General features: G+C 50.0%; 1 protein-coding gene across 1 annotated transcript in view; it reads right to left on the reverse strand.

Annotated features, from left to right (window-relative positions):
• The window catches only part of IQGAP3 (IQ motif containing GTPase activating protein 3), a 41,362-nt gene extending 28,998 nt beyond the window's left edge, over nt 1-12,364 (reverse strand). The window contains exons 1-10 of the mRNA XM_038383218.2: nt 12,242-12,364; nt 9,478-9,565; nt 8,475-8,631; nt 6,092-6,169; nt 5,277-5,353; nt 3,387-3,454; nt 2,411-2,524; nt 1,644-1,822; nt 1,106-1,193; nt 24-187 (exon numbers count right to left, since the gene is read on the reverse strand). Of these exons, the coding sequence (XP_038239146.1) occupies nt 24-187; nt 1,106-1,193; nt 1,644-1,822; nt 2,411-2,524; nt 3,387-3,454; nt 5,277-5,353; nt 6,092-6,169; nt 8,475-8,631; nt 9,478-9,565; nt 12,242-12,281 (1,053 nt within the window). The 5' untranslated portion in view covers nt 12,282-12,364. The remainder of the gene's footprint in view (nt 1-23; nt 188-1,105; nt 1,194-1,643; nt 1,823-2,410; nt 2,525-3,386; nt 3,455-5,276; nt 5,354-6,091; nt 6,170-8,474; nt 8,632-9,477; nt 9,566-12,241) is intronic.
• Between the last annotated feature and the right edge of the window lie 462 nt (nt 12,365-12,826).

Here is a 12,826-nt window from a genome sequence, read left to right on the forward strand (position 1 = left end):
CTACATCCCCTGTGGGGCCTTACCAGCGCTTTCTGCTCCCGATCTGTACTCAGCTGATCCAAATACCAGGCTGCGTTCTCCCGCTGCACACCACGCAGGGCTAGTACGGGATCCTGCAGGGCCTGGCACAAGGCTGGAGGGTCCTGCCTCTCCAGAGCATCGTCCACGTATTCCAGCGCTCCGTGCACTAGAAGAGAGGTGGTCATGCTCTAAGATACTTATGGCTGGTGTCGTAGCGCGCTCATCAGTAGAGCTCAAAGCTCTTCACCAAGGAGGTCGTATCTTGATCCCCATCTTATAAATGGGGAAACTGAGGCACACAGAGAGGAAAGTGACTTCTCCAAGGTCACCCAGGCAGAGCAGAGACTAGAACCCAGGTCTAAGGAAGTCCAGTCTAGTGCGCTAACCACTAGGCCACACCCACTCAAGGTGGTGCCCCATGACCTCTAACGGTGGCTGGGCCAACGTGAGCCTGCCACAGCTTCAGCCAACAGAGCTGCTCATGCACTAGAGGCTTGTGCTTCAAAAATCCAGAGATCTGGGGTTCAATCCCTGCTACCAGCCATCCACACGGGGCAATATGTATTAGGGCTTGTCTACACATGAAAGCCAATCCGATATAAGGTTGTGAATTTAAAGTGGATTAGCTATTCCTGATTAATCCACTTCCAAAGCAGAGTTAAAACTAATTTACAATAAAGGCACTCATCCTTGAATAGGAGCATCTCCACCCCGGCAGTCAATCAGGCCTAGCGATTTCCTGTTTAGACAAGCTCTTATAAGGCATTTACCCAGGTTACCCGTTTCAGGGATTCCCTTTGTGTGAGGGGAAGTCAATGCAGGGGCCATGTGGAAAACCTCAGGCTGCTCCTGGAATGAAACCCTTTGCCCCATAATGGGGAGGGAGAGATTCCCTGCCTATGGCTCCTGAGAGGACTCTGAAAACAACCAGAGCAGAGGCCATGCCCCCCCTAAAGAACCCAGCCTGAAACAAATCCTTTTGGGAGAGCTACTTAGTGTTGGGCAGATCTCCCACAGGACGGGGATGTGCTCAGTAAGCAGCATTTCCACTCCAGCAGCTCTCGAGGGGGGTTGCTTTGCTCACCGTTGACTTTGTTGATGTTCCCTTGTATTTCAGCCTGAGTCAGACACCGGTCGTAAATATCCTCACTTTCCAGGCTCTCATGCAGGTACTAAGAAGAGGGAGAAGCCACCCACCATTGCATGTCTTGGCCTAGACACATTGTGCTACCTCCGAGCATGCCAGAAAGACTCAACCCCGCACCCCAAAGGCTGCTGCAGCTAGCCCTGGCTGCTGACAGCTGCTAGAGGAGAGTACAGAAGCACACTCCTTTTCTCCAACCGCACCCCTCTATCCACCAGCTCCACCCACCCAGCATTCTTCCTGTGGTCAGGTCAGCGCTCCTGGATGATCTGGCCCACTTCCTTTCCTGGCTGCAGAGAAATCCACCCTTCGATCCATTTCAAAGACGACTCAAGCCCTGAACTTTAGGTGTCAAAGTGCGAGGAGCATCCCCTGATCACGATGCACATCACACTGCTGTGGTCCACATATAGGATAAGAGCCTACCACTACCAGCAGGTAACGGAGCTTCTCCTTTCACCGCGTGCTTTGCCCTTACCCGGTTCCTGGCATTGCCAGCTTTCTCCATCTTCACCTGGTACAGCATCTCCTGGTAGACGGCGGCAAGGTTCTCTCGCAAGTTGAGCAGCATAGCACTGGGATTGCGCAGGGCTGCCATGGTCTCCTCCAGCACCCCCTTCTCCACAGCTTCGTTGATGGCGAGGACGGCGGCGTGGACTACAGCAGCCGTGGCAAGAAAGAGACAGACACATAAAACCATTGTGTGGTCAGACGGGGAGCCAGAGGCTGGAGCGACAGGATTTGAGTCTATTTATCTGTGGCCCGGATCTACACAGTGACACAGCGTTCCAACTCCTGGCTTTCCAGGGGCTTGAAAGAAAAGTCACCAGAATTCACAAACCCTGGGTTATGTGGTTGCTCTCTACACAATGCAGGGGGAGAGAGGGGCACCTGGGAACAGGATCCACAAAAGCCAGCGCGCTAGGTAGGGAGGTGCCCAAGGTAGCTAATGAGAGATGCCGATGGGTCCCACCCCTCTCCCGGACTGGAGGCAAGGTTGTGATCCACAGATGGGATCCACTCTCCTGGAGTCGGGGGTCTAAACAGCATGCACCTAACGCTCTCTTGACAACCATTAGCCCTGTGGTTCGAGCAGATTTGGACCTAGACCGACCTGTAAAGGGGCCAAACACATTCAGGGGTTACAGAGCTGGATTAAGCCAAAAGACTGCAGGGAGGGACTCATCCAAGCACTGCTGCAGGAAAAAAACCACTGTCACCCTTTATCCTAGGGAGTAAAATCACCTGCCGCTTCATCCACAGAGAGCTCGCTGGCGAGAATCCCACCGATCTTGCTGAAGGCTGGCATCTGGAGGCCGTATTTCTCCAGCTCCCGCTTCATGTTGTTAATTTCCTCCTCTGGAACAGAGCAAGCCAAGTCAGCAAATACATGCCTGTTTGGTCCAGGGCCGGCACCAGACGCCCTTCTGACATTTCTATTTACCAGGAGGATGGCAAGCAAAGGCCCCAGGCAGGAATGGGCACAGGGGATTCCAGGCACTGTACAGATATTTAACCCCCACCCTAAACGGGGGGTGATGTCAATGGACATCAGCCAATTTGATCTGCGCCAGGAGCCCCCTGTACAGTACCACAGGCTTCCCTGGAGCTGTACATGTATACAGCGCTCCAGTGCAGAACCAGGGCCATATGGTAAAGAAACATTCAGTGTCCCAAAAGGGAAAACCTAACAGAGCTAAGGGAGCCAGCAGCAGCATGTGTTTCTGTCTCCAATGTCAACAGGGCTAAATTGGGCACATACGGGGAGCCAGCCTCTCAAATGAGACAGTGTGGTCCAGTGGGCAGGACCAGACTAAAATCCAGGTGTCCTGACTCCATTCCCACTTTTGCCACTGATCTACCCTGTGACCTTGGGCAAGTCACTTCCCCTCCCTGGGCTTCTATTTTCTCTCCCACCCTTTGTCCATCATGTCTATTTAGATAGTTCAGGGCAGGAATAGTCTCTTAATATGTGTATATACAGCACCTGGCACAGCAGGCCACTGATCTCCTTAGTTAGCTACTGAGATACAAAAAAAAAAAAAAAAAAAAAAGTCAATTTTCTATCTCAGCTTAAACAAAGCTTCTTATAAATAAAAAGCCCGCTGAAGCGTCCCCTCTGCAGAACAATTCCAGAGATACAAGCAGTAAATACAGATTGGCTGGATTTAACAAGGAAACCCCAGGAACTAGCCCAGATTTGTCCTTTACCATCCCATACCTGTAAAGTTCACTTTCCCGTATAAATCCTGGATCTGCGGAGCCAGCCCCAGCTTAAACAAGTATAAACTGAAAATTTAAAACAAACACACTTCATGGATGAATTTAACAATTCAATTTTTTCCTGACACACAGTAACACACAATGGGGTTTTTCATCCCTACAGTATAAGACACAGTAAGCTCTGTGGTCTGGTCATTAGAACACAGAACTGGGAGATCAAAGTTCTACAATGCCAGCTCTGTGACTTGCTCGCTGTATGACCTCAGGCAAGTCACATCCCTTCCCTGTGCCTCAATTTCCCCATCTGTAAAACAGAGAGGATACCCCTTTGTAAAGCATAGACACCAGCACTCTGTGACTCAGACTAGCTCTCTGCTGCCTTCCAGAGAGATGGAGGTGGTTGCTTGGACCCCGGAAGCGCTAAGTAAACTGGACCTCAGCTCTCCCTCCCTCTGCCAGTCACGTGTTCAATCAGAACCCCCCTTGGCTTAAAGGGAGGGGAGCCGCTGTCAGGGTGTTCTCCCCTTGGCTTTGGGATCACTCCACCCTTCTGCTCTGAAACAGCCCAGACCCAATGGCTTTACGGGCATGTGGCAAAGCCCCTCTTTATGTGCATTTGTGTGGGACGAAGGGGACTTAGCAACAGAGTATTTTATTTTTAAAGGGCCCTCCACAGGAGACGGGATTCGTTGGGATCAGCAGCGGGTCCCCCCCACCCCGTATTTTGCATGGATTGTATTTATAACATTTTGTCGCGGCATTTAGAGTCTGTGGCAGGCCTCTCCATGCGAGTTTCAAAACCTAGGCCCAATATTCTCAAACCTGGGTGCCTATGAATGGACACCTAGGGTACGTGGCCGGATTGTCAGAGGCACTGAGCCCCCCGCACTGCTGCAAAAACACCTTCAGGAAACAAAATTTTAAAAAGGCCAGGGGACCTAAGCATAGAATTGGATAACCTCAATCCAATCATGCAGATCCCACAGACACACATACGTGCCCTCACTTGACACGCGTGGGAGTCGTCTGTCAGACATGGAGTTAAAGGATCAGGACCCAAATCTGAGAATTACTGGCCTCAGGAGATAAACATATAATGGCCACCAGAGGGCGCAAGTATCATTGATTAAAATCCTACAGGCAAAAAGCCCCTCAGTTCCTATAACTAGGGCCCTACCAAATTCACGGCCATGAAAAACGCATCACGGTTCGTGCAGTCTGGTCTCCCACTGTGCAATCTGGTCTTGTGTGCTTTTACCCTAGACTATACAAATTTCATGCAGGAGATCAGTGTTTCTCAAGTTGGGGGTTCTGACCCAAAAGGGAGTTGCAGGGGAGGGAGGGTTGCACGGTTATTTTAGGGGAGCCGTGGTATTGCCATGTTTACTCTGCGCTGCCTTCAGAGCTGAGTGGCTGGAAAGTGTCGGCGGCCACTGAGGGCCCAGCTCTGCAGTCAGCAGCACAGAAGTAAGGGTGGCAATAGGACGGCACGGTAGGGTATTGCCATCCTTACTTCTGTGCAGCTGCGGGCGGCAGTGCTGCCTTCAGAGCTGGGCTTCTGGCCAGCAGCCACCACTCTCTAGCTGCCCAGCTCTGAAGGCAACACCGCCGCCCGCAGCTGCACAGAAGGGTAGCAGTACCGCAACCCCCTCTCCCCCCCCCCCCCCACACACACAATAACCTGGGGACCCCCATCCCACCCCAACAACTCCTTTTTGGGTCAGGACCCCTACAATTAGAATACCATGAAAATTCAAGTTTAAATAGCTGAAATCATGAAATTTACAGTTTTTTAAATCCTGTGACCATGAAATTGACCAAAATGGACTGTGAATTTGGTAGAGCCCTACCTATAATCCCAGAGTTACAGCCTGGATTTCTCACTAACCTCAAAGCATGAATGCAATAGACCACCCGTGGCATGTTCTTCTTGTCATAAATGTCCGTTGTCTCTGGGTGAAAGATCTGTTGGCAATACAGATAGCAGCCATGTAATTGCCAATTAACTTTAACTATTTAACAGCACAGTATAGCCAAGGGGCTAAGCATGGGCTGGAGACTCAAAAGACCTGGGTTTGATTTCCTGTTCTGCCCTGACCTGCCTCTCAGTTTCCCCATCTGTAAAATGGGGACAGTGATACCGACCTCCTTTGTAAAGTGCTTTGAAGACCTGAAGCTGAGAAGCACTAAGGATTATTGTTACAGTCTTTGCTGACACAGAACACCAATGCAGATCCATGTTGGCAGCAGCTTCCACATGGTCCCCAGGTGAGAACGCGATTCAACAGACCACTCTGTTGAGCGTCTGGCAGGATTGTACAGCTGTCTAGTCTTCTACCATGAATGCAGCAACCCCTTAACGCCCCCTCCTTCTATGACTTTCATCTCGGGTCACTGCAATTCACAGATGGAGAAGGGATTGCTCATGCAGACCTGACTGCACCCTAGAAAGTCTTATGCCCCTGTTGTGCAAGAGACAAAGGAAGGTTCCTTCACATCCACGGGGTTTAAAATGAAGGTTTTATTAGCCTGACCAGCTGCCTTTGACTCCACAAGGTGTTGATGGTACACCCGGCTGGGTGGAGTCACTCGAGTGGCTCCCGCTTACACGAAGGGGCTCTGCGTTTTTATCAAAGCAGAGAGAGCGTCTCATCTTTTCCGGGCTCTGCTTTTGGCCCGGACACACTGACGCGAATACATTACCGTAGGAAGCCCCAGGCGAGTCATGGCGTCGCGCCAGTGGTTGATATTATCCGTGTGTCGAAAATGAAGTCCAGTTGCCTGGAAAAAAAGAGGAGAGATTAAACAAGGGTTAGAATGACCCTTCCCTTAGGGGTGCGTTATGCCGCTGTTGACCACTGGGGGGGGTTCTTGTGCTTTCTGCTGACACAGCTGTTCCTGGACGCTGAACCGAAGGCACCAGCTACATCTAGTTCTTCCAAACCCATTTAAGCCAGCACAAGCCATGAACAATGCAGCGGTGACCCGGATTGACAATCAGCTCTGCATCGTCAGGGTCTGGAGCAAGCTCTGTCAGAAGCATCAGATCATGCCCCCCCCGCAAAAAAAAACAAAAACCATCCATCCACCTTTGACGCAGGAGAGGCTGATGCAACGCCAGTTTCACGCGGCGCTCAGCTCACCCATAGACACAGCATAGCAAAGATTTGGCACGTGAGCCATTTGAGAGCCACAGGGGAATCAGACAGATCTTGCAGCATTCACCAATATTACCACCTAGAATTGAAAGGATTTCTTATTCATGCCGAAATGCATCAATCAAGTGAAGGCCCCAATCCTGCAAAGACTTATTTGTTTGTACGTACTGTAGTAGCGCATAGGAGCTTCAGTCAAGGGCCAGAGCCCCATTGTGCTAGGCACTGTAGAAACACAGAACAAAAAGATAACCATAGTCCCTACCCCCAAAAGAGCTTAACTTTAAGCACAGCAAATAACCCAGTGAAATCAACCGATCGGTTCCGTTGCAGGATCGGAAACTAACGTGACAAGGCTTTTGTTAGTTAATTTCATTTTCTTTTTAAATGTTCTGCTTTTCAAATAATTTTACAAACCATCATATAGGACCAAATCTTCCAGGGACTTACACACCTGAATAACTCTCACATGAGTCAAATTAATCACATGCTTAACTCTTTGCAAAAGCATCCACCCAATAAAGATTTTCCCATTGACTCCCACAGGATTGGCCCCTACAGCTCTGGATTCCTTATGTTTTATGCACCATCACATGCCACATGGGCTGCATTCATCCAAAAAAGTCTTTGATGCGTTGGAAATAGAAGGTGACTTCAAAGGACCTCATGGTCTAGAAAGAATCACCAACAACCTTTAAAAAGGAGCCTTTTTTCTGCCTTGATTCCCATTCACGCCATGTGTCTGGAACAAGGTGCAGAGATTTAATAAGCAGCAGGGATAGAAGCTTACAAAAAGGGGGATGGAACCCACATGCTCCTGTGTCAGCAAAGAAATAAATTGCTATAGTAAATAAATTCCATTTTAGGTCATGTATAACAAACCTGTCACACATCCTACACGGGCAGAATCTCCCATGCCAGTTGCATACTGTGGCTAAAATGTTGCTGTGTTAAGAGAAATTGAGCATTTAAGAGAAAGTCCTTGGACCTAGCAGAGTGGATTTAGGTTAAACCTATTAGGGGCCTTAATTCTCATTCATACCAAGCTCCCCCCGGCTTTTTAACAGCGCTCTGGCAGAGTAAAGTCTTCTATGCACGAATGGGTTGAAATTCGCCCTGTTACAGAAAGCTAGCAAAAATGCCGATGTGCGTAAAGTGGGATTTTCATCAGCAGTAAAACTCCCTTTGACTTGAACGGGTGCAGAATTAGGCCAACGTGGCCGGCTTTTGAAAATCCCAGACGTACAGATTTTAAAGTCCCAATTTGAAGACTTAAGTAGCTCATTAGCCTCTGGCACTGGCCTTTTTGAAGGGTAAATTTCTGCTTTATACTAGCGAGACAGGGTGAAAAGCTGTGAACGCTTGCAATATATCACGTCATTGCATCACCATATGCGGTTATCCAGTTGAGCCACCCAGCCAGCATTTCTGAAGGGTTTTATTCTGCCACCCATCATCACAGTATTTGAGCATCTCAAAATCTTTGATGGCAACACGTAGATTTCAACCAGGGATCTCCTGATCTGCAGAGAAATGGTCTTCTGCTGATCTATACCTCCTCTACATGGGTTGATAATGCTACCCAGCACTCGAGAGAGCTGGATGGGCACTAATTAACCTTTACAACACCCCATTTAATTTTCAGGGGGATGGATTTTATTCAGATTATTAAGCGAACATAGGCTGGTCAGTTTCATTCATGCCTTTGATCAGTTTCACTTCCAGCATTTCCTTCAGAGAAGGCTCTGGTTTGCACAAGTGCTGAGCAACTGCAGGTCCTGTCAGTTCCAGTTGAAGCTGTAGGTGCCAGCAGCTTAAGGTATTTGCCCAAAGCCACACAACAAGCCAGGATCGGAACCCAGGTCTCCGAAGTCCCAATCTTAAACTCACTCCCTCTAACCCAAGCAAATCTCTTCACCCGACTCCTTTACCTTGTAGCGCATCTGCTCACAGTCATAAATTTTTTTCAGCGGGACAACATCTGGTGCAAAGCAGTGTCCCAGCTTGGCGAGGATGACCCCGTTCCGTAAGCTCTCCTCCAGCTCCGTAGGGGAGGCCAGCTCCTCATTCAAACAAGCCTCCATCCATCTGGCACAAAAGACAGAAAACCAGTTAGGGAGACAGTTGTTTTTATAAGACCAGTATGCCGCTACCACGTCAAGTGCAGGTCTCCCACCAAACCTACGGGGCATTCCAGACACAGCATAGCCATGGGGTTGGGCTTCAGGATATTGAGATGTGTAGTGATGAAAATATTTTGCATCTGTTCAAATAGTTCTTTTTCTTCCTGGGTTTCTGCATTTTACAGACAGGAGACAGCAAGGCACAAAGTGGAAAGGGCAGCAGTCAGGATTAAAATCCACTTGTCCCTGAGCCCTCTGCTTCCACATATTGTTTGCTGGTAGTCTAACAATGCTGCCTCCAGCTTGTCAGGCTGGCCACCCTTCATTCACAGACAAAAAGAAGTGTCATTCCCCGCCTTTACATTTATTATAAAAGTCAGAGTAAAAAAAAAAAAAAGGCATTGTTGATGGCTATAAGCCTATCTAGTTTGGGGGGGGGGGGGGTGTTTTGAGAGACTGACAGCGAAGACAACCTTGAAGGGTCAGGGTGCATGAGACTGTCTTTGCTTTAGATTGTAAGCAGTTTTCAGTTATTCCTCCCGACTCCCCCCACCCCCATTGCCTTTCATGTCCCTTCCCCCCCCCCAGGGGTCACGACCCACTTGTCAAGAAACATAGATCAGCCCATGCATGCCAACATTGGAGGAAATGATGCTTTAAGATCCAGACTCCTCAAGGAGTGAATTCAGAAGTCCCAACCGGTGTTTGATTTAGAAGGCAAAACCTGTTATACAGGAGACAGTTAAGCTAGGTCAATATATCCCCGACAGGGCCCCTCTAATGAATCAGTCCTATTGGAATGCTTTCTCACCGTTTTGCTTCCTCTAAGCGACAGAGATATTGATAGGCGACATTCTGTCTCCTCTGCTCATCCATCTCATCGGCAGTGAGACGCTCATCTGGACAATTCAAGAGACGCGATGCCAGGTCAAGCGCAGACAAGAGTTTAGGTTTTGTTAAAAATCATCATCAAAATTAAAATATTTCGATTAAGATTTCATAAACCTTAGTGAAAAATATTCCCCGGATTTCCAGTGCCAGCAGCCTCTCAGCATCTCCTGCGCTGTTTGCGGCACATATTTTGTACCGCTGTGCTAACGCAGGAGAACCGGCGAGTGACGTCACTGGGTCTCTTCTCATTGTCAACGCTGAAGGAAATGCGAGACAGAACCACAGCATTGGCGGTGAAGGACAATTTTTTAAAACTGTCGGTGGCAGTAAGCATAAGGCGTTTGCCAAAAATCAGAGTTTTTAATTATGGTTTTCTAACCGCATTCTCCCATTTCAGCTCTTAGATTTATGCAAAATTACTTTTTAATATCAATAACAGTATGAATTTTATGTTTTGGTGGCCACAGCAGCAGACTCTGCCCCATTCCCATGTCCTGCCTAGCTGAGTGTTAGCAGAAATTAAAAGCAACACTCTTCTATCCCCACCATGGAAAATACCAACTCAGAGACTTTAAGGTCAGAAGGGACCATTATGATCATCTAGTCTGACCTCCTGCACAACACAGGCCACAGAATCTCACCCACCAACTCCTGTAACAAACCCCTGCCCTATGTCTGAGCTACTGAAGTCCTCAACTCGTGGTTTAAAGACTTTGAGGTGCAGAGAATCCTCCAGCAAGTGATCCATTCCACACACTGCAGAAGAAAGCGAAAAACCCCAAGGGCCTCTGCCAATCTGCCATGGAGGAAAATTCCTTCCTGACCCCAAATATGGTGATCAGCTAAACCCTGAGCATGTGGGCAAGACTCACCAGCCAGACACCCAAGAAAGAATTCTCTGTAGTAATTCAGATCCCACCCTAACTAGTGTCCCGTCACAGGCCATTGGGCATATTTACCGCTAATAGTCAAAGATCAATTAATTGCCAAAATTAGGCTATCCCATCATATCATCCCTTCCATAAATGTATCAAGCTTAGTCTTGAAGCCAGATATGTCTTTTGCCTCCACTCCTCTTGGAAAGCTATTCCAGAACTTCACTCCTCTGATGGTTAGAAACCTTCATCTAATTTCAAGTCTAAACTTCCTGATGGTCAGTTTATATCCATTTGTTCTTGTGTCCACATTGGTACGGAGCTTAAATAATTCTTCTCCCTCCCTGATATTTATCCCTCTAATACGTTTAGTGACGTCATCTAGGGTTATAAATCACAAGCTGGGTGAGGCAATGCACACACTGCAGAGAACAGTTGTACATTGCTAGAAGGGGGAAGGACTATCACATGACTTAATAACCCTTTCCATCTAACGGCTACTATGCTCTGGCTGGCTACTTTCTTTTTTACATGTAAAAAAATCTGGTTTTCCCTTCCCTCGCTGCATGGCCAGCCAAAAGAGAGAGCGCGAGCTGGGTTAACAAGTCCCTGTTGTACTCAATCCATAGGTCATATTTAAAACGTCTTCAGCCAGATTTGTATTTTTTGCATTCACATGTTCAAATCTTCCCAGAGACAAAATCAGACATACTCTAAAGTCAGGGTTTTGCCATATGCCCTAGAAATCTTGCCAGCCTTTCCCTCCCATCTCCTGCTGTGTATTGGCTACCATCTGAAAGGGCTCTGCCCTCACTGACATCCTACCCACAAAATATTACCCCTACCCCAATGCTCCTCTCTTTTTGGCCCCATTTCCATAGTATCCAAGCACCTCACAATACTTATTCTCTCATCACCCCCGTAGAGTGCTATTGTCCCCATTTTACAGATGGGGAAAACAGAGGCTCAGAGCAACTAAGTGACTTGCCCAAGGTCACACAGGGGGTATGTGGCAGAGGAAGGAGTTGCCCATGGGTATTCCAAGTTCTAGACTGACCACTAGATCGTTGCCTGACTCTAAGGAGAAACAGGAATCATCCAACAAGACCCACAAATTGTACCCTAACTGGCAACCGTCAGTCTGTCCATCTCAGGGCCAGCACTCTTTCCCCCATCCCCAGATTCCTTTCTGATTGTCCATTCTGGATGCCATTTATCCTGTCAGCCCTCTCAAGCCCTGTCCACACACCATGGGATGGCTGGTCCAAACCCACCTCTCTGCCAGATCCCAGCCTGCCTGTCCATCCTCTGGCACCAATCCCTGCAGCACCCCAATTATCTGTGCCCTACCTACAGCCAGGTCACTGGTCCCTCCCCCACCGGTGTGTCTGCCCCCTCCTGCACACCCAGACCTGTCCCCTGTCTGCCCCAGGGTTGGGACCACACATCCCTACAACCATCGGTTCCCCCACCCCATTGTCTGCCCCCACCTGTCTGCACCCACCAGCCGCTCCCCTGTGTCTGTCTGCCCCTTCCACCACACCCCTTCCTGTCTGCCCCCCTGTCCATCAGCCTGGCTCCTTGTCCCTTCTCCTCCCCTGCCCCACACCAATGTCTGTCCATTGCCCCTCCAGCAACTCCCCACAACTGCTGTCCATCAGTCTGTCCCCAAGCCTGCCTGTCCCCTTCCACCCCACCCCTGTCTACAGCCCCCCACTGCTCCCGTCCATCAGCCTGGCTCCTTGTCCCTTCTCCTCCCCTGCCCCACACCAATGTCTCCGGTCCGCCCGCCCGCCCGGTCTCACTCACAGCCCACCCGGGCCTGCCCGGACTCGGCCGCCGGCTCCATCCCGCGGCGCTCGGCTCCGCCCGGCTCGGGAGTCGGGATTTGAATCTCCCGCCGCCTCCGGTCCTCCCCCGCCAGCTGCTTCGGAACACGTGGCTGCGCCGCGGGGGAGGCTGGGGGATGTAGTCCTGGGGGGGGGGCTGGGCACAGAGGGGGGAGGGGCTCCTCGGGCACTGCCAAGGGAGGGAGGGTTCTCCTGGACACAGGGGGGTTCCCTGGGCACAGCTGGGGGGTTCCCCTGGACGGGGCAGTCCCGGGGCACAGCTTGGGGTACCCAGGGCACTGGGTACAGCCTGGGGGTGGGGGTAGTTTTGCAGTCCTCCCCCCCCAGGGGCTCATCTGCTGCCTGGCTCCACAAACCAGGCTCCAAATCTACCCCTTTCCCCGCTGCACCTCCCTGCCCCATGCACCGCAGCCAGGGGCCCATAGGATGTGTGAGGAGGGGAGGGGGGGGAGTGCTAGAAAGGGACAAAGAGACTGTCCCAGCCCCCACTCTCAGGAGCCCTATAGCGTGTAGGGAATGGGGGGGCTGTCTCTCCAGGGCAGGC

The sequence above is a fragment of the Dermochelys coriacea genome, chromosome 24, assembly GCF_009764565.3.
Source record: "Dermochelys coriacea isolate rDerCor1 chromosome 24, rDerCor1.pri.v4, whole genome shotgun sequence".
Taxonomy (NCBI): Eukaryota; Metazoa; Chordata; order Testudines; family Dermochelyidae; genus Dermochelys; species Dermochelys coriacea.